The sequence below is a fragment of the Ovis canadensis genome, chromosome 4 (assembly GCF_042477335.2).
Source record: "Ovis canadensis isolate MfBH-ARS-UI-01 breed Bighorn chromosome 4, ARS-UI_OviCan_v2, whole genome shotgun sequence".
NCBI lineage: Eukaryota > Metazoa > Chordata > Mammalia > Artiodactyla > Bovidae > Ovis > Ovis canadensis.
In genome coordinates, this window is record NC_091248.1 from 63,523,392 (window position 1) to 63,544,861 (window position 21,470).

The 21,470-nt window shown below is 43.2% G+C and overlaps 1 protein-coding gene across 1 annotated transcript in view; it reads left to right on the forward strand.

The window, feature by feature from the left end:
- The first annotated feature begins 286 nt into the window (after window positions 1-286).
- Window positions 287-21,470, forward strand: part of SLC26A4 (solute carrier family 26 member 4) — a 60,437-nt gene continuing 39,253 nt past the window's right edge. The window contains exons 1-6 of the mRNA XM_069587902.1: window positions 287-415; window positions 1,213-1,379; window positions 3,127-3,266; window positions 13,087-13,197; window positions 14,948-15,132; window positions 15,643-15,807. Of these exons, the coding sequence (XP_069444003.1) occupies window positions 1,216-1,379; window positions 3,127-3,266; window positions 13,087-13,197; window positions 14,948-15,132; window positions 15,643-15,807 (765 nt within the window). The 5' untranslated portion in view covers window positions 287-415; window positions 1,213-1,215. The remainder of the gene's footprint in view (window positions 416-1,212; window positions 1,380-3,126; window positions 3,267-13,086; window positions 13,198-14,947; window positions 15,133-15,642; window positions 15,808-21,470) is intronic.

The following is a 21,470-nucleotide window of genomic DNA, read 5'->3' on the forward strand; positions in this document are numbered from 1 at the left end:
AGCCCTCCTCGCAGTCACAGACCTCTTCTTCCACGCTGGGCTCTGGTCTCCTGTAACAAGCTCCCCAGGGCCTGCTCCGCCCCTGACCTCGTAGCCCACGTTAGTAATTGAGGGGCGGTGGATTTGGGTGGCTCTTGGGTGAGAGCCAGTAAGATTCTCAGCCTTCCTGTTTCGGGAAAGGAAAAGAATTAGGGAGGGGTAGAATTCCCGCCCTCCCCCCCCTCCCCTCCCTCTCCCCCCCCCCCCCCCCCCGGTAGGATAGGTGGGTAAAGACCGCTGCCTGTGTGTCCCTTTTTTGGACTAAGGTGTCTCTGTTGCTCCGTAAATAAAACGTCTCACTGCCTTCTGAGAGCGCTATAAAGGCGGCGGAACGGCTGTCCCGGGGGCATTCCAGGCTGGTCGTGAGTCGAAGCAGGTGAGATCGTCGCTGAAGATGCAACGCACGCCACGCCGCCCTGCCTTAACTCCTGGGGAGGCATCGCTGGTTGGGGATGGGACTAGTGGAGGTGGCGGGGCCTGGAGGGGGCGGGGGTGGACACGCTACGGAGCTGCCCGGCAGGGGACAGTACAGTCTTTCTGAGAAGCTGAGAGCAAGAAGGAAGCTAGGAAACACGCCGAGGTGTGAGACACTCCACTCCCCAAAGTTCTGTCCCCGGGAGAGCGCGCCCGGCTGCTGGAATTTTCCTGCAGCGTGCGCGCAGCCTTGGGACCCGGGGAACGTGGCCTGAAGGCCCCACGTCCGGCACGGGGGGCTGTGCTTCTCTCCCAGGGCTCTCCTGGCTCTGCGCGCTGCTTCGGGTTTAGGGAGATGCGGACGCTCACAAGGGCCCTTTCCTGCCCGCCGAGCGCGCGTCGCGGGCCCCAGCCCTGGTTTGGGGAGATTTCAGGACGCGGACAGCGCCCTGGCTGCTCATCCGAGGGGACTGGGTCTGGCTCCGGCAGCCCCCCAGCGCAGGACTCACTCTCTTAAGAGTCCGGGAGCCCCGAGCAGCAGATGTAGGCTGGGGACCGGAGGTCCTCAGGGCCTTCTGCAGGCTGGAGGTGCGCGCCCAGCCGAGGCGGGCCTGGGCAGAGAGTGTGGCAGAGCGCGGACCCCTCTCTCGGGGATCAGGTGCAGCAGGTGGGGCCGGGAGGCAGCTAACTAGCGATCTTCACCTCCTCTTCTCCTCCCTCGCCCCATCTCCTCCCTGCTCGTCGCCCTCCGCCTCGCAGGTCATGGCAGCGCCGGGCGACAGGTTGGAGCCGCCGCCGCTCCCCGAGTACAGTTGCAGCTATGTGGTGTCGCGGCCGGTCTACAACGAGCTCGCCTTCCAGCAGCAGTACGAGCAGCGCCCGAAAGAGCGCAAGACGCTGAGAGAGAACCTGGCCCAGGGCTGCAGGTAGCGCCCGCGGCGGACGGGGCGAGGGGCGCAGTGAATCCCGGAATGTGGGCGCGCAGACCCGCCGGCATGCCCAGCGGCGGAGAGTGAGTGGGATGCCGCTCCCGCCCTGCAGGGACCGCTTCGGTCAGGTCACGGACTCTGGCCTCCCTGATGCGAAGGTGGCTCCATCACTCTCGGCCCGAATCGACCCTAGTCTCGGAAACTCAACTTTGGAGAGGGAGTGTTCGGGGAGCGCCGTCTCTTTGTGCTGCTCTCTTGAGGGCACCCGGAGTGCGCCTTGGGGGTACAGCGGGTCCCTACGGTCTTCTTGTGAAGGCTAGGCTGAGGAGAGTGGGACTTTACTACAAAGAGGTAGTGGGTAACTCGTCACCTGACCAAGAGTCCTTGAAAGCCCTAAGCTCATCCAGGAAGAATGACACTCAGAGGCATGGATGAAGGCGAGAAACACAAGAGAGCACGCTGTGCTCCGAGTTGTCCACTGTCCAGGAAGTAGGGCTCTCCAAGAAACTCCATCAGTCTCTAAACCCACTCGGGCCTCCGTAAGTAGATATCGCAAACAGAAGGAATTGTCAGCTGCTGCTAGATTTCTTTTTTCTTTTCTTAAAACATTTCAAACCGTTTAAAAAACATTTCAAATATATTCAAAAGCAGGCACAGTAGTGCAATGAACCCTCTCCCATGGTTTTACCCATCACATGGCTTCAAGGATGATTAAGTCAAAGTTAATCTTGTCTTACCACATACTTGCCCCACTCCACTTTTTTTTTTGGAGCAAATTCCACATAGTGGGTTTTTGTTTTTTTTTTTCCTTTGGACTCTATTTATTTCAGTATTTATCTTTAGGAACTCTTAAAAAATGCAACCCATTATCCAATTGGGTAAAAATGCAACCCAATTCCATTATCACACACAAGAATGAAGCAATTCCTTAATATTAAAAAATTAAGTCAAAAAAATTTCAAATTGTCTCATAAATGTAATTTTAAAAATAATTTATTTGAATCAAGAGTCAAATAGTGTTTGAAAAACTAAAAATGTTAATTGCTCTGTCATGTCCAGCTCTTTGTGACTCCATGGACTGTAGCCCTCCAGGCTCCCTCCTCGATCCATGGAATTCTCCAGGCAAAAATACTGGAGTAGCCATTCCCTTCTCCAAGGGATCTTCGCTACTCAGGGACTGAACCTGGGTCTTCTGCATTGCAGGCAGATTCTCTAGCATCTGAGCAACCAGGGAAGCCCCAAATATGTTTTTTCTTTTACCTATAGGTTGTTGAATTTTAAAAAGTAGGTAGTAAGATACAACAAGATATGTATTCATCATGTTAAGAGTTTTGTAAGAACTGGCTCCAAGCTCCTATTGCCAGAATATACAGAGTTTGTTTCTTGAAAGAAAAAGAAGACACCTAGGTTAGAAGTCCAAATGTAATCTCCATTTAAAGACTCCACATTGATCAATCTGTGGCTGGACCAGAAAATGGGTTCCTGTTTGGGGATATTTTCTCAGAGGATTAAGGGGATGGGGTGGTTAACACTTAATCCTGTGTTTTCTAGTACAGTGCATTTAAAAGGGTAACAAGAGTTCTTGGCAAAGACATGGTAAGCACTTCACTGTTAGTATTTTTTTTCATGCAATTCCTATGCTATTAGTTAGAGACATTAGCAGACTTCGGTTCAAAACTTTGTGATTTGTAGTGGATTATGACCAAGATTGGATTGGAAATCTCCTTTTCTTGCCTTTTGACAGTTGTTCAAGAAAGAGAACCCTTCGCATGGTGAAGACTCTCCTGCCCATCTTGGACTGGCTTCCCAAATACCAGATCAAGGAATGGCTACTTAGTGATATCATTTCGGGAGTTAGTACTGGTCTAGTGGGAACACTTCAAGGTAAGATGATTGTGGTGTAGCTGCGAAGTGATGGAGAATCACAGCCTCCAGCAGCCATTCCTAACTCCCCCCTCCCTCCCATGGGTCTGCACCAAAGGCTTGCTCACCCATCATAGCCTGCGTCTTTCCTCTAGAGCCTGCCCCTTAGTGGTGAGATTCCCTTCTTCCTCATCTTCCTTACACTTCTCTTCTCAGGAAACCCTGTTGCTTCTCTATCTGCTTGGCTACAACTAGAGCCCTGTCACCTAAGCAGCTGTTTCCCAATTTTCATTGGTCACAGCTCACAGTAAGAAATCTATATGACATCATGATATGTACACATGCATCTCAAGTTTTGTGAAATAATACTTAGCTTCACTACAAGTAATACTCTCTAATATTTGTTATTCTGCTTAGATTTTTAAAAGGATGATTGCAATTCATTAAATTATTTACATTTCATACATGGTCTTGACATGCCATTTGAAACTCTCTTAAAGGAAAGGGAAGGAAGTATGTTAGCCTAGACTACATGTAAATGGTTTTTCTGCTCTTGCCTCTCCCTCCCCATTTGAAATCCATCCCTGTATTTTAATCTTCTGGCAGAATGTCCCAACACAGGACATTTTTTAAACTTCCTTTAAGCCTTATTTCCATGAACATCTTGGAACTCCGTTGCAGAGCTAGTGAATAGCATTATGGGCATTTTCCTTTGTACCCTATCCTTATCATCTTGCTGCTGCCCTCACCTCAACTTCACAAAACCTCTGGACTATGAAAACAAAAATCTACTATACTTATTATTATTTCGTGGCATATCTAGTAGGTGCCAGCCTCTAGGTATTCTCACATGAATAAGATGCACCACTTGCTTTCAAGGAGCTCGTAGTCCAATGAGGAAACAGACAACGATTCAATGGAAGGACTGACTGTAGGGGTAGGGGTAATATTGCTTGGGAAGGGAGTGCACACAGGGGCACTCAACCTGGCCTTCCTGGAGGAAGAGGCGTCAGAGCTGTTTCCCTGAAGGTTAAGTCTCACTTTGCGAAGTGATGGGAAGTACGATGGGGTAGAAATGTGGGTAGAGAGATGGCTTGAAATGGACTATTTGAGAAGTTAGTAACAGTGGTTGAGCAATGTCCTGAACCAAAATTTGCCTATAGAACTCTCAGGATTACTCAGAGCAAGCCAGGGAGAGTCCCACAGAGAAGGAGGATGTTCCACGGCTCCCGTGTGGAGCAGCAGCCTGCGTTCTCAGTCACGGAAGTGGATGGGAGAGCTGGACAGGACGGTGTGGTTCATACAGTAAGTGGTGCCAAGTGTACACAGTAGACTCTTAAGAACTGTGGTGTGGCAACCTCCTCTGGCTTCTGGGGGATGTTTAGCCTGGTAAACATTTAGTGAAGAGGACTGAATAATGAATCATCCTTATATATGAAAAATGGTATTTCAAGCTGGGTCCTGCAAGTGTTCCTAGACAGGTATCTTATACAAATTAATTTTAACTTTAGTTTTGTTTAAGTATCAGACACAATGCTAAGGGCTTTGGCAAATTATCTCTTTAGTCCTCACAACAACTCTTAATAGCTCTTTTTCAATAGCCAAAAAATCTATTAAATTCTGCTCAACGTCATGGAGTTGGTAAGTGGTGGAGCTGGGATTTGAACCCAGAATCTAATTCCTAGGGTCTTAATTTATAAAGGATACAGTTCCTCACTTTATGAGTGATAGCGCTTTCCAGAAGCATGATCTCTGTGAATTATCTTTGTATGGTGAATGTCTGAGAGGTTAATGTGGTTCATTCATAAACCCATTCATCTAATATTTGTAGGATGGGCTTCCCTCACGGTTCAGTAGGTAAAGAATCTGCCTGCAACGTGGAAACCCCGGTTTGATTCCCGTGTCAGGAAGATCCCCTGGAGAAGGAAATGGCAACCCACTCCAGTATTCTTGGCTGGAGAACCCCATGGACAGAGGAGCCTGGCGGGCTACAGTCCAGGGGGTCACAAGAGCTAGATATGGGGCTTCCCTGGTGGCTCAGATGGTAAAGCGTCTGCCCGCAATGCGGGAGACCCGGGTTCAATCCCTGAGTCGAGAAGATCCCCTGGAGAAGGAAATGGCAACCTACTCCAGTATTCTTGCCTGGAAAATTCCATAGACTGAGGAGGCTGGTAGGCTACAATCCATGGGGGTCACAAAGAGTCAGACACAACTGAGCCATTTCACTAGCAACTAAACCACCACCGATATTTATAGGCCAGCCACGGGGATTCAGTGGTTTACTAACAGGCATGGATACTGACCTCATGGCACTCATTTTAAGTGGGAGACTTCAGGAATGAAATAAGCAGATAAATAGAAAAATAATTACAGATTGTGATATCTATTATGGTTGATCAAGTAGGCTTTCAGTTCAGTCAGTTCAGTTGCTCAGTTGTGTGATGCCATCCAGCCATCTCATCCTCTGTCGTCCCCTTCTCCTCCTGCCCCCAATCCCTCCCAACATCAGGGTCTTTTCCAATGAGTCAACTCTTCACATGAGGTGGCCAAAGTATTGGAGTTTCAGCCTCAGCATCAGTCCTTCCAATGAACACCCAGGACTGATCTCCTTTAGGATGGACTGGTTGGATCTCCTTGCAGTCCAAGGGACTCGCAAGAGTGTTCTCCAACACCACAGTTCAAAAGCATCAATTCTTTGGCTTTAATAGGGGTTAATTTGGGGAGGGAGTGTTTGTCTTAGATAGAATGGTCAAGGAAGGCCTTTCTGAGGCGATGAAATTTAATCAGGGTTGGGAGGATGGGAAGGAGATAGCCAGGTAAGAAACAGTAAGCAGGGTGTACCAGGCAAAGATGGGAAGTCCCTGAGGTCAAATAGAGCATAGTATTTTCAAGGGAGGAAGAATTCCAGTATGGGTGGAGGAGAGAGGTTTAGGGGAGTGAACAGGAGGAGATAAGGTTAGGCAGGGCCAGAATTAAAATTAGGTAAGTGAGTCCTCCAGGGACCTTCTAAATAATGTGCCCCAGGCACCTCACTTGCCTCTCCCTAGTCCTGTCCCTGAGGACAGACATTTCAGCTTGAAGCTAATCAAGTAGCAGGCAGAGCTGCACAAATCTGAAATATATTTTGGAGCAGGAATCACCGGTAACATACTGATGGATAGGGACTGGCTAACAAGCAGAATTGGGATGGAAAACCAAGTGTTTCCTTTTGCACGTGTCACCTTTGAGATGCCAGATATAGAGCTGGAGCTACTAGAAGCAGGAAGGTCATTGGAGAGGTTTGGACTAGACATAAAAGTCAGGAAAGCTCCCCTCTAGAGATAATATTCAAAGGAGTGGGAATCCTTGAGACTACCTAGGCAGAAAGGTTGATGGGGAGAAGAACCAGGCTGGAGTACTTAAAGTCAGGGCAGAGGAGGAGGGGCCACAAAGAAACATGATGTTGGGCTCAGGAAGGTAGAGAAAAAGAACAATCTGAAGGATGTGGGTTCCAAAACCAAGAGAGGAATTGTTTTCTGCTCTATTTTAAAGGATGGGTGGAAGGGGGGGCTGTCTGTAGTGTGAAATACTCTTGGTGATGGAACACAGGCAATATTTTAAGAAGGTTTGCCATGAAGCAGAGTAGAGAAATGGCTCCAGAGGCATAAAAGACAATGGTAAAGTAATGGGAGGATTTATTTTACTTATAATATCAGTTCAGTTCAGTTCAGTCGCTCAGTCGTGTCCGACTCTTTGTGACCCCACGAATTGCAGCACGCCAGGCCTCCCTGTCCATCACCAACTCCCAGAGTTCACTCAAACTCACATCCATCGAGTCAGTGATGCCATCCAGCCATCTCATCCTCTGTTGTCCCCTTCTCCTCCTGCCCCTAATCCCTCCCAGCATCAGAGTCTTTTCCAATGAGTCAACTCTTCGCATGAGGTGACCAAAGTACTGGAGCTTCAGCTTTAGCATCATTCCCTCCAATGAACACCCAGGACTGATCTCTTTTAGAATGGACTGGTTGGATCTCCTTGCAGTCCAAAGGACTCCCAAGAGTCTTCTCCAACACCACAGTTCAAAAGCATCAATTCTTCTGAGCTCAGCTTTCTTCACAGTCCAACTCTCACATCCATACATGACCACTGGAAAAACCATAGCCTTGACTAGATGAACCTTTGTTGGCAAAGTAATGTCTCTGCTTTTCAATATGCTATCTAGGTTGGTCATAACTTTTCTTCCAAGGAGTAAGTGTCTTTTAATTTCATGGCTGCAGTCACCATCTGCAGTGATTTGGGAACCCAAAAAAATAAAGTCTGACAGTTTCCACTGTTTCCCCATCTATTTCCCACGAAGTGATGGGACCAGATGCCATGATCTTCGTTTTCTGAATGTTGAGCTTTAAGCAAACTTTTTCACACTCCTCTTTCACTTTCATCAAGAGGGTTTTTAGTTCCTCTTCACTTTCTGCCATAAGGGTGGTATCATCTGCATACCTGAGGTTATTGATATTTCTCCCAGCAGTCTTGATTCCAGCTTGTGCTTCTTCCAGCCCAGCATTTCTCATGATGTACTCTGCATGTAAGTTAAATAAGCAGGGTGACAATGTACAGCCTTGATGTACTTCTTTTCCTATTTGGAACCAGTCTGTTGTTCCATGTCCAGTTCTAACTGTTGCTTCCTGACCTGCATACAGGTTTCTCAAGAGGCAGGTTAGGTGGTCTGATATTCCCATCTCTTTCAGAATTTTCCCCAGTTTATTGTGATCCACACAGTCACAGGCTTTGGCATAGTCAATAAAGCAGAAATAGATGTTTTTCTGGAACTCTCTTGGTTCTTTGATGATCCAGCAGATGTTGGCAATTTGATCTCTGGTTCCTCTGCCTTTTCTAAAACCAGCTTGAACATCTGGAAGTTCATAGTTCACGTATTGCTGAAGCCTGGTTTGGAGAATTTTGAGCATTACTTTACTAGCATGTGAGATGAGTGCAATTGTGCAGTGGTTTGAGCATTCTTTGGCATTGCCTTTCTTTGGGATTGGAATGAAAACTGGCCTTTTCCAGTCCTGTGGCCACTGCTGAGTTTTCCACATTTGCTGGCATATTGAGTGCAACACTTTCACAGCATCATCTTTCAGGATTTGAAATAGCTCCACTGGAATTCCATCACCTCCACTAGCTTTGTTCTTAGTGATGCTTTCTAAGGCCACTTGACTTCACATTCCAGGATGTCTGGCTCTAGGTGAGCGATCACACCATCGTGGTTATCTGGGTCATGAAGATCTTTTTCGTACAGTTCTTCTGTGTATTCTTGCCACCTCTTCTTAATATCTTCTGCTTCTGTTAGGTCCATACCATTTCTGTCCTTTATTGAACCCATCTTTGCATGAAATGTTCTGTTGGTATCTCTAATTTTCTTGAATAGATCTCTAGTGTTTCCCATTCTATTGTTTTCCTCTATTTCTTTCCACTCATCACTGAGGAAGGCTTTCTTATCTCTTCTTGCTCTTCTTTGGAATTCTGCATTCAGATGCTTGTATCTTTCCTTTTCTCCTTTGCTTTTCACTTCTCTTCTTTAATATAGGAGGTACTAGAACATAGATGTAACCCACTGGGAATGACCTAGCTGATAGAAAAATCTGTGGTCCACAAGCAAGAGGAGAAGTGACAAGAAGGGACAAGTATAGATGGATACAAGGATAGAAGTGGGAAGGCTACTCCTTAAAGATATGTGGGATATTTCCTCCATTTTCAAAGGAGAAAAGCACTGCATTGTAAAAAAACCAATGGGCATCTCATGGATTCCAGGTTTTGGATGAAGTCTAGGGTTTATCTCTGAACCATGTCTGAGAAGGGGGATGGAGAGGTTGAGGAAAGTGGGGGAAGTCTGAGTAGCTGTCTTGAGGAGAGGGAAAGCACACTTGCTGAGGAAATGTAATTGGATGGCCAGGCAGTGTGGCATTCCATCTGGGGGCTTGCTATCATGAAATTTGCATGAAATTGGCTGGCCCAAATGTAGACATCTTTAGTTCAGTTATTCAGCTATTTGAATGCTGGCATGGAAAAGGGTGATGCTTGAGTTTGGCCAGACTGGAGATTTACTAGAGAAGACAGGAGAAAAAGAGAGAGAGTGAAGCAAAGAAATCCAGAGGATTTGTGAAAATTCTAGGGACAGTGAGGTGAGTGAAGATGGGAGGGTGATAAGGATAGTGGATCAGTTCATGGGTTAGAAGCCTCATGAGGAAAAAATATTTGTGAAAATTCTAGGGACAGTGAGGCAAATGAAGATGGGAGGGTGCTAAGGATAGTGGATCAGTTCATGGGTTAGAAGCCTCATGAGGACAAAATATTCGTGAAAATTCTAGGGACAGTGAGGCAAATGAAGATGGGAGGGTGCTAAGGATAGTGGATCAGTTCATGCGTTAGAAGCCTCATGAGGACAAAATATTTGTGAAAATTCTAGGGACAGTGAGGCAAATGAAGATGGGAGGGTGCTAAGGATAGTGGATCAGTTCATGGGTTAGAAGCCTCATGAGGACAAAAAAATGTTGCACTAAGGATTCTGGATAGGTGAGCGGAAAGGCTATGTGGCTGTAGGTGGAGAAAAGGAGGCTCAAAAAGGAGATTTCAGAGCTGCAGTTTCTAGGGATGGCAAAGGCTGCGATTATCCACTGGCTGGGCTGCTAAGGGGTAGAAAAAAACTCATCAGTAATGTTTCAGAGCTACTCTCAATTCGTCCCACCCTCTCCTTCCCCTGGTGTGTCCACAGATCTGTTCTCTTTGCCTGTGTCTCTATTGCTGCTGCTGCTGCTGCTGCTAAGTTGCTTCACTCGTGTCCGACTCTGTGCGACCCCAGAGACGGAAGCCCACCAGGCTCCCCCATCCCTGGGATTGTCCAGGCAAGAACACTGGAGTGGGTTGCTATTTCCTTCTTCAATGGATGAAAGTAAAAAGTGAAAGTGAAGTCACTAGCCGTGTCCAACTCTTCACGACCCCATGGACTGCGGCCTACCAGGCTCCTCTGTCCATGGGATTTTCAGGCAAGAGTACTGGAGTGGGGTGCCATTGCCTTCTCTGTGCGTCTCTATTCCTGCCCTGCAAATAGATTCATCACCACTGTTTTTCTAGATACCATATATATGCATTCAGTCAGTTCAGTCGCTCAGTCGTGTCTGACTCTCTGCGACCCCATGAATCGCAGCACGCCAGGCCACCCTGTCCATCACCATCTCCCCGAGTTCACCCAGACTCACGTCCATCGAGTCAGTGATGCCATCCAGCCATCTCATCCTCTGTCATCCCCTTCTCCTCCTGCCCTCAATCCCTCCCAGCATCAGAGTCTTTTCCAATAAGTCAGCTCTTCGCATGAGGCGGCCAAAGTACTGTAGCTTCAGCTTCAGCATCATTCCTTCCAAAGAAATCCCAGGGCTGATCTCCTTCAGAAAGGACTGGTTGGATCTCCTTGCAGTCCAAGGGGCTCTTAAGAGTCTTCTCCAACACCACAGTTCAAAAGCATCAACTCTTTGGCGCTGAGCCTTCTTCACAGTCCAACTCTCACATCCATACATGACCACAGGACAAACCATAGCCTTGACTAGACGGACCTTATTCGGCAAAGTAATATCTCTGCTTTTGAATATACTATCTAGGTTGGTCATAACTTTTCTTCCAAGGAGCAAGTGTCTTTTAATTTCATGGCTGCAGTCACCATCTGCAGTGACTTGGGAGCTCCAAAAAATAAAGTCTGACACTGTTTCTACTGTTTCTCCATCTATTTCCCACGAAGTGATGGGACCAGATGCCATGATCTTCGTTTTCTGAATGTTGAGCTTTAAGCCAACTTTTTCACTCTCCTCTTTCACTTTCATCAAGAGGCTCTTTAGTTCCTCTTCACTTTCTGCCATAAGGGTGGTATCATCTGCATATCTGAGGTTATTGATATTTCTCCTGGCAATCTTGATTCCAGCTTGTGTTTCTTCCAGTCCAGCGTTTCTCATGATGTACTCTGCATATAAGTTAAATAAGCAGGGTGACACTATACAGCCTTGACGTACTCCTTTTCCTATTTGGAACCAGTCTGTTGTTCCATGTCCAGTTCTAACTGTTGCTTCCTGACCTGCATACAGATTTCTCAAGAGGCAGGTTAGGTGGTCTGGTATTCCCGTCTCTTTCAGAATTTTCCCCAGTTTATTGTGATCCACACAGTCAAAGGCTTTGGCATATTCAATAAAGCAGAAATAGATGTTTTTATGGAATTTTCTTGCCTTTTCCATGATCCAGCGGATGTTGGCAATTTGATCTCTGGTTCCTCTGCCTTTTCTAAAACCAGCTTGAACATCAGGGAGTTCCCGCTTCACATATTGCTGAAGCCTGGTTTGGAGAATTTTGAGCATTACTTTACTAGCATGTGAGATGAGTGCAATTGTGCGGTAGTTTGAGCATTCTTTTGCATTGCCTTTCTTTGTATATGCATTAATATACAATATTTTTCTCCCTCTGACTTACTTTACCCGTATAACAAGCTCTAGGTTCATCCGCCTCAGTTCAACTGACTCAAATTCATTCCTTTTTATGGCTGAATAATATTCTACAATATATATATGTACCACAACTTCTTTACTCATTCATCTGTTGACATCTAAGCTGCTTCCATCACTTTTTTAAAAAACTGTTATACATGTAACCCTTTATTAATGACCCAAAGGTCAAAGAACTTGATGTTCTGTCATTGTGAGTGAGTGAAATGTGGGGAGGTAGAAGATATGCTGACTACCTATGAAGTATTTAAAAAAACAACCCACAGAAGAAGGAAAGTGCTAAGGACTGAATGTTTGTATCCCTCCAAAATTCATCTCTTGAAGACTTAATCCCCAGTATGATAGTATTTGGAGGTCAGAAGCCTTTAGGAGGTAGGGCTTCCCATGTGGCTCAGTGGTAAAAGAATCTGCCTGCAATGCAGGAAACTCTAGTCCAATCTCTGTGTCAGAAAGATACCCTGGAGAAGGAAATAGCAACCCATTCCAGTACTCTTGCATGGGAAATCCCACGGACAGAGGAGCCTGGCAGGCTATAGTCCATGGGGTTGCAAAGAGTTGGGCACTACTTTAGCAACTAAGCACACACACACGCCTTTGGAAGGCAATCAGGTAGAGTCTTCTTGGTGGGCTTAGTGACCTTAGGAAATCTGTGCCGTGTGAGGTTACAGCAAGAAAGCAGCCATCTGCAAACCAGGAAAGGGTGCTCACCGGACACTGAATCTGCTGGTACTTTGATCTTGAACTTCTTAGCTTTCAGAACTCTAAGAAATAAATGTTCATTGTTTAAGGCCCAAAACAAAACTCCCAAACCCCAACACATTGTTGCCTTCCAACCCCCACGTACAAGGGAAGGCTGAAATTCTCCATACAGGGTGACGTTCATGGACCCAGAAACCACTTGGCGAAGCCTAGCGAAGGTGTGATCTCCTAGTGCTACGTGCAAAGGGCAGATTTTTTTCTTTCTTTGGATCTAACTTCTGCTCCCCAACAAGAAAGGAGAAAGTACATGTTCCTCATTACACATAGAAACACTGGATTCAGACAAAGCCAGGCTAGACCTTTGAACAGAATTAATCAAGTTTTTAATCAACAGCTTTTCCCCAACTCGCCTGAGTGGATGGTTGAATTACTGATCAGTTGTGTCAGTTCTTTTGAGTAGGTGATTTGAGTCACGTTCTGCATCCTAGCATAGCCACAGACCATATGCAAAGTAAGGAGATCATTCAAGATGAGCTGCAAATTAAAGAGACCTATGAAAAGGCTTTTCTCTGTACAGTAGACACAAAGTTTGTTTCTGAACTTGACCGTTTTGGATGTATTTTCAGGCATGGCGTATGCTCTACTAGCTGCTGTTCCTGTCGGATATGGTCTCTACTCTGCTTTTTTTCCTATCCTGACGTACTTTATTTTTGGAACATCAAGACACATCTCAGTTGGTAATTATAAGCATATACAATTCTGTTTGTTCACATTGAACATGTTTGGACTGTATTATGTGTGTTTTGCTTCCCTGTCTTTGTTAGTGTTTTCTAGCAAGATAGGGCTTTTCCTATTCAGTGATGCAAAGGTTTCTTCTTAGCTTTCAAAATACTATGCTATTAGGTGGCTTTACACCCAACTGTTTTTATAATGAAGAGGAGAAAATTGAAAGATGGTTAAGAAATTATAGACTACCTTCAAATCTTAGCATGTTTGGCTTTTCAAAAATGTTAATACATTTGGCTCTATTTAGAAAGTGTTCTAAAATGAAAAATGATAACGGAAAATAATCTTGAAGAGGTCTTTGAACTTGTTTTACTAGATTAAATTAGCTTTACTAAATTATGTTCATCAAATACATATTCATTGTCTTATTAAAGAAAGTAGTTATTTTAAGTCACTAATATTTGAAGACTGGGAAAATTGTGCCAAAACAATTTAGAAACTAAGCTTGGCTTTCCTTCTTGGTATAGCCCCAAATAGATTTATTTCCTGATGTTCCTGAAATTTGAATTTTCTTATCCTAGAATGTTCTAGTAAATCAATGTTTTAATGCTATTTTGCAACATTGACATTTATACTTGAGATAAGTTTTCGCCTACATCCATCTGCTGGCTAGACATGTCTACCTGGGCAATCCTCTTGAAACAAATAGAGCCATCTACTGCTCTATCTCCAACCCTCATCCTTATCCTTAGTCATATAATATTTCCCCCAGTGTCTGGAATATTTCCTTGTCTATAAAGGGAGATCAGGAGGAGATTATTGATTAAAAGAACTTCCTTACCCGGGAGAGTTGATTAGTACCAAATGCACGACAAGGTAAGGAACATGGAAGTTGACTTTTTTTCTCTCTCTGCTATTCTATACATTTAGACACTTCAGGTTACTGGATTTTGGTACTGAGTCCTTCTAATTGGTAAAGCCTTCCATGACCAAAGGATAAGATCCTCATCATCATAGATAAAAATATCAGTAGCCGTCTATGGGGTCACATAGAGTTGGACACGACTGAAGTGACTTAGCAGCAGCAGTGATACAGCAGCTGCTGAAAGAAAAGTACTTTTGAAATGTAGAAGCCTACAGAGTGATATTTGATATGAAAAAATAATTTGTCTTGGAAAAAGAAAAAGAGAAACTCTACACTACCTTTGCTATTTTTGTTTGTTTGTTTTTTTACTTTAGCTATTTCTTTAACCAAATTTTGACCTTGTGATATTGATCAAGGTCCTCAGCTCCACAGAGATCAGGACACTGGATGCTCTAGGAAATAAACTTACATGGAATAAAAATAAGATGGAACAAGTAAGGATTCAGCTAATATGCCATTTCTGCCAGGAAACCTTTCTTGACAACTACCCCCTCCATCCCCCTATTCCTACCCATACACAAGAAGATCACACACAGTTTAGACAGCCTTCCTGTGTACTTGCAAAGTGTCTGAAAGCTGTATTATGGTGACCCACCTGCACGTCTCTCTTGCTCATTACTGGGTCATGAATGCCTTGAAACATCTGCTTTTTAGCTTCTTTTGTGAACAAACAGTATTTTCTCAATCACAGCTAATTACTTCAGATGCATCTTTAATCCTGTGTAGACATGTTGAACCTAAACATTTGCAATTAATAATATAATTATTTTTTTAGTTTTTTTATGGAAGTATAGTTGATTTACAATTATTAATTGATAATGATTTTTTCCCCCCAGGACCTTTCCCAGTGGTCAGTTTAATGGTGGGATCTGTTGTTCTGAGCATGGCCCCCGACGAACACTTTCTCGTATCCAGCAGTAATGGAACTGCACTGAATACCACCATAATAGACTTTGCAGCTAGAGATGCAGCAAGAGTATTGATTGCAAGCACCCTTACTCTTTTGGTTGGAATCATACAGGTAATGGGCTTACAAGCGATATAGAGGTTGGCAGGATTTGTATCTGAAAGAACTGTTAAGCACATGGACTTATAGATTCACTTAAAAGCAAAACAAATCAGTTTAAGACTCTCAAAGCTATTTTTTATACTGTTTTAGGTCAGATGCGAAAATAGTCAGCAAGCCTCCACTTATGAAGGCTCACTTAATCATCAAAATCAGAGACATAAAAAATAAGACAGAGGAACATGTGTGATTAGAATGAGAATAGGAGAAGGGAGTTGTGCCAGAACCCATAAAGAGACAAAAAATATTCTGGTCACTGGAGCCATGAAACCTACAAGTCACAGGAAAAAAAGTACATGGAATTTTCTTATTATCTATCTACACATGTTTTTCAAATCTTAGAATGGTGGATGGGAGATATAGAGCCAGAGTTTTAGTTGGTATTAAGTTTAATTCATTAACAGTTCAAAAGTGTTGGTCCTTCTCCCAGGCAAGCATTTAATTTTTCCTTCCTTCTTGTTCTAGTTGATATTTGGAGGTTTGCAGATTGGATTCATAGTGAGGTATCTGGCAGATCCTTTGGTTGGTGGATTCACAACAGCTGCTGCCTTCCAAGTGTTGGTCTCACAGCTAAAGATCGTCCTCAATGTTTCAACCAAAAACTATAATGGAATTCTCTCCATCATCTATGTAAGTGTTGCTTCCCTCCAGGGATGGCTCACTTTTCCTATTGAACCTGAGTCTGGAGAGTATAAGCTCCTCCATGTCACGCTTTGGGAGCCATTGGAAACATTCTTCCCTGGAAGAAGCAGGAGTCCTGCTGAAGAAGGCAGAGTTTGCAAATCCTTGTTTTCAGTGGGTCAGTATGGTTTCAGAAGTGTCATCAATCTTCAAAGTATTAATAAAAGCAAAGTTTTATACTGAAGATGGGTTTGGGAGGCAGCACACTTGAGTTCCATTCTCAACCTTGCCTCTGACAAGCGAAGTGACTTTGGACACAGGGTGTAGGATAGTGGCTGAAAACTCAGTTTGGATGACCAAGATTCACATATATCCTGACTCTGTTATTTATTATTTGCTCTATTGCATGAGCAAATTGCTATGCCTCTGCTTCCTTCCCTGCAAAATGGAGTTGGTAATAATATCTACAAATTAAGTTAAATAAGGCTGTATGAGAAGCCCATGCCCTAAGGGCTGGTGAATAACAAAGTACTCAAAAAAACAGTGTTATTTTGAGGGGCTTTCCGGCAGTCCATAGGTTAAGACTCTGCTTATACTGCAGGGGAGGTGGGTACCATCTCTGGTTGCGGAACTAAGCTGAAATTATTTATTATTTCACATCTCAAGACTTCTTTTCTTTTTTATTTATAAAATGAAATGATTGGAGATGTATCTCTAAAGCCTTTTTTAACTCTGAGAGTCCGTAAAATGCATAATGTAAATGTCCCAGCAATTATAGATGAAAAGGAACGTTAGATTCGGAGATGATTCAACATGCAAAAGAGATGCAAAAGAAGGATGTATTTCACACTAATTAGATTTGAAAAAGTTCTTGGATCTAAATATGTGTTCTATATAGGGCATATTATCGATGCTTGAAAAATGGTGATAATAGTAACATGATGTCACTCTAGCTTGGGGAGAATGATACCAAATACAATGAGCTAGCATTAAGAATGGAGTCCTTTAATGACCCGTGTATTCTAATGACCTTTAATTTCTTTTAAAATGAGGTAAGGCTGTGCATGCCTATCTAAAAATTGTGAGGTGGTCAAGGGTTTGCTGAAGTTTGCAACATTGTTGTAGTTCCATTAAACATTAGCATTACTTTATCCATTCAACAAATATTACCAAGTGTCTATTATGAGCCAGATACTATGCTGAGCAGTGGGACTAGATGCATACTTGCCCAATAGCTCAATTATCCCTGACTTTCTGTAACCCTTTGGACTATAGCTCACCAGGCTCCTCAGTCCATGGGATTTCCTAGGCAAGAATACTGGAGTGGGTTGCCATTTCTTCCTCCAGAGGATCATCCCAATCCAGGGATCAAACCTGCATCTCCTGTGTCTCCTGCATTGCTGCTGCTGCCAAGTCGCTTCAGTCGTGTCCGACTCTGTGTGACCCCATAAACAGCAGCCCACCAGGCTCCCCCATCCCTGGGATTCTCCAGGCAAGAACACTGAAGTGGGTTGCCATTTCCTTCTCCAATGCATGAAAGTGAAAAGTGAAAGTGAAGTCGCTCAGTCGTGTCCGACTCTGTGCGACCCCATGGACTGCAGCCCACCAGGCTCCTCCATCCATGGGATTTTCCAGGCAAGAGTACTGGAGTGGGGTGCCGTTGCCTTCTCCACTCCTGCATTGCAGGTGGATTCTTTACCTGCCGAGCCATTAGAGAAGCCCAGGACGAGGTAGAGGAGGCAGTTTAACGTAGTGATTAAGACTATGAACTTCGGAGTCTTGGGTCTACCACTTATGATCCTATGATTAAGTGTGATGTGATTCTGGGCATGTCATATTCGACTTCTTTTTCCCTATCAAGTCCTAGGTTTGCTTTGAGATCATCTGACTGCCTTTTTCTGACAGGCTCTCTCACTTTTGCAGTGCTTACGCACTGCGGTTTTTGTTGTTGTTTGTTTTTTGCTTTCTTACTTTCTCTATCAACTGTTCATTCATTTATCCCTTTATTGTCATCCATTCATCTTTTCAATAAGTATTTATTGAAACCTGCCATGTGCCAGGGACTTTTCACTCCTTGTACAAACCCACTGACTCCTGAATCCACCAAGACACCCCTGACTGAGTGTGCTCACCTCCTTGTATGAATATTGCTAGGCCTGCATCCTCACAGATAACAGGAGGCCTAGCCTGATAGGTAATCTGGGTCCTTGGTCACTGTTGGACTTCTGAAGATGGGGGGAATGAAATTTCACAGTTTTTTCTTGTCTCTTAGGACATGTTTAAGATAGAGCTTGCTGCAAATAACTCCACTTTCAAAAGAGACCAAAGTAAACTAGGAAATGCTAGATAGAACAAGGTCAAAAATAATTATTAAACTATTATGTGCCTTATGTTGTGTTGAACATTATTCTTGAAGCCTCAGGTTAGAATGTGTTAGAGAATTCTGCAAGCCATTCCTCCCAGGTCAGCCAAGTTGGATAAAGATACTTCAGTCATCCTTGTGTGAGGGTGAATATAAGCTTGCTTTTCTGAAAAAAGAAGAAACAGCAGGTCTGGAAATAATTGCATAAGAGTTGAAAGAGCCGCTCAGTACCTGAACAGAGAATTCTGCTCATGATATTACCGGTTGTGATTATTCATGAAAGAATCCTTCAACAAATGCAGGGCATCTGTGGATTCCTCCAGGGAAGATTGTAAGATTGTTGTAAGATAGATTTCCCTGGAACGGAGTTAACATCCCTTTTGTTATAAACTTGTGCTTTGGATCATCTGCCTGCTCCTCTCTCAAAAAAAAAAAAAAAAAGAAAAAGAAAAAGGAAATGATGAATATAAATAATTGGAGGAGGAAATAATGGAAAAGAAAGAAAAATAGAAACTTCAGTTTACAAATGCCAGAGATGCTAGGCATAGGATGCAGAAGAGAGGGATGTCCCTAGTGGTCCAGTTGTTAAGATTCCATGTCTCCAGTTCAGAGGGCACAGGTTCTATCCCTGGTTGGGAAACTGAGATCCCACATACTGTGTGGCAAAAAAAAAAAAAAAAAAAAATACAGGCTACAGAAGGAAAATGACAAGGTGTTGGCAGAATTCAGAATTAGTGATACTCAAGCTACTGTGTAGCTACTCAATTATGTAAGTAAATCATGCAGTCCATTTCAAAGTGGTTATGTTTTCCTACCATTCACTCTGAATGGTTCATCTTGATAGACACGGGAAGTCTTTCTGCTTGCTGACTAAGTTGGCTCTGTGTCCCCATTTCTTCCCTAACAAGAATGAAGACCACATTGAAAAGTTCTGCCCAGATGGTGAGAGTTTTGAAAGCTACCCCCAAGCTTGATCAGATTCGTTACTTAGAGCTTATTTCCGTATGTAAAAATGAAGCCATTATAAAACAAAAGTAACACTTTAAGGTTGATCTTATATATGCACCAAAGTTCTGGTAGGAGGAAATTCCTGACAGCAAGGGGTTTGTTATATTCATAGAGACAAGATGAATTAAAATAAATTTGGCACCAAAAGTTAACTAATGAATTTCCTCATATGTAATACAGGTATAATTTTTAACTTATGGCTTCATACACCCAGTAGGAAGAAATTCTTTAAATGAAATGGTTCTAAAATTCTCCAAGCACAGTAGGAAATATAATAAAATATTACCCATTTCTGAAAAGTTTTATTATCTTCTTGATTTGCCTGGTCAGAATACTAGGCTAAAATATGGAATCATAAGTGTATCCATATTTTAAACATATTTTAGTTAGTATTTTACTTTAATTTATTAAACTATTAATAAGTTAGAATTACTTTTCAGTGCTTTCTTAAGTCTTGTTTCTGTATCTTGGAATATTAATACAGTCTGACTACTTCAGTTTATGTGGGTGAGTTTTATTTCCACATATATTAAGCTTTCTTTTGTATAACTTTTCATAAGAGATTCTGAATAAATATTCAATATAGGCAACTGATACATTCATAAGCCTTGTTTGATGTAACTGTGTAATGTAAACTGATTTTGCTTTTTGCAACTCACATTACATTTATTTTATTTTTTTCATATTACATTTTTAATACAGTCACAGATGCTTTTTATTCGAAGGTCTAAGTGAGTCTCATAGATTACATGAGAATCCTATAGTGATCATTTTTGTAAGGTGAAAATTAGGATTGGGATAGTTGTTCATATTGTTCTTAAGTTTGAATTTTTCCATCTTGCGTTGAAAGTAAACCTTTATTGTGTAGACAGTTAATTGAAGTATTATGTTTAGCTCATGAATTAATGAGGGTCATCATCAGGAAATTTGATTATATAGAGAACTGGATAGCAATACCTTCAAGACTCCGAGTTATTTAGGGCTGTAGTACTCAGCCCTAAGTGTGCTAAGTTGCTTCAGTCGTATCTGACTCTTTTTGACCTGATGGACGATAGCCGGCCAGGCTCCTCTGTCCATGGGATTCTCCAGGCAAGAATACTGGAGTGGGTGGCCATTTCCTCCTCCAGAGGATCTTCCTGACCAGGGAATTGAACCCACGTCTCTTATGTCTCCTGTATTGGCAGGCGGGTTCTTTACTACTAGCACTACATGGGAAGCCTGTACTGCTATGGTAAATGCCTTAAATTCTTGAGTTGTTGTGTCTGCTTGTATAGTTTCTGATTTGTTTTCTTTTTCACCTTGCTATCACTGGCTTCATCTTGTTACTATCAATGTATATGCCTCTAGCAATTTTAACTGACTCTGGAAAGTGTTCAGAGTAAACATGCTAGTATTGGGTTTAAAGCAAGGACAAACATACTCAGTGAAAATCCAAGAGACTTCCCACAAGTCAGATTCTTGAACTGTAGTTCAAGCACTTGGTGGAATATATTTTGCTTACACAGTGGCTTCTCCTCTCATCCCTTACTCTTGAATGTTTTCCAAAGAATGAGGTTGTTGGCAAGATGACTCCTATATTACTTGGTGATCACTATACATAATTGTTACCAGATTGTTGTTATAATTATTTGAAGTAATCTTTTATCTTCATATAAAATATATATCTATAAAAGGACTCATTCAAAGGAAAGTAACCTTCACTTGTCTGGAAGAACCTTCTAAAGTCATGCCTTCTGTGGAAGTTCCTATAACAAAGATATTATTGTTCTCTCTTGAGAGTCTTCCTTGCTAATCTCCCTTGATTCCCAGAAATATATTTACAAAACAAAACTAGTTTTTCTTGAGCTGGATTTCTGTCCACTTGGAAAGAGTTCAGTTCAGTTCAGTTGCTCAGTCATGTCCAACTCTTTGCAACCCCATGGACTGCAGCACAGCAGGCCTCCCTGTCCATCACCAACTCCCGGAGTCCACCCAAACTCATGTCCATTGAGTCAGTGATGTCATCCAACCATCTCATCCTCTGTCGTCCCCTTCTCCTCCCACCCTCAATCTTTCCCAGCATCAGGGTCTTTTCAAATGAGTCAGTTCTTCTCATCAGGTGGCCAAAGTATTGGAGTTTCAGCTTCAATATCAGTCCTTCCAATGAACACCCAGGACTGATCTCCTTTAGGATGGACTGGTTGGATCTCCTTGCAGTCCAAGGGACTCTCAAGAGTCTGTACTCAGTTTTTTTTATAGTCCAACTCTCACATCCATACATGACCACTGGAAAAACCATAGCCTTGACTAGATGGACCTTTGT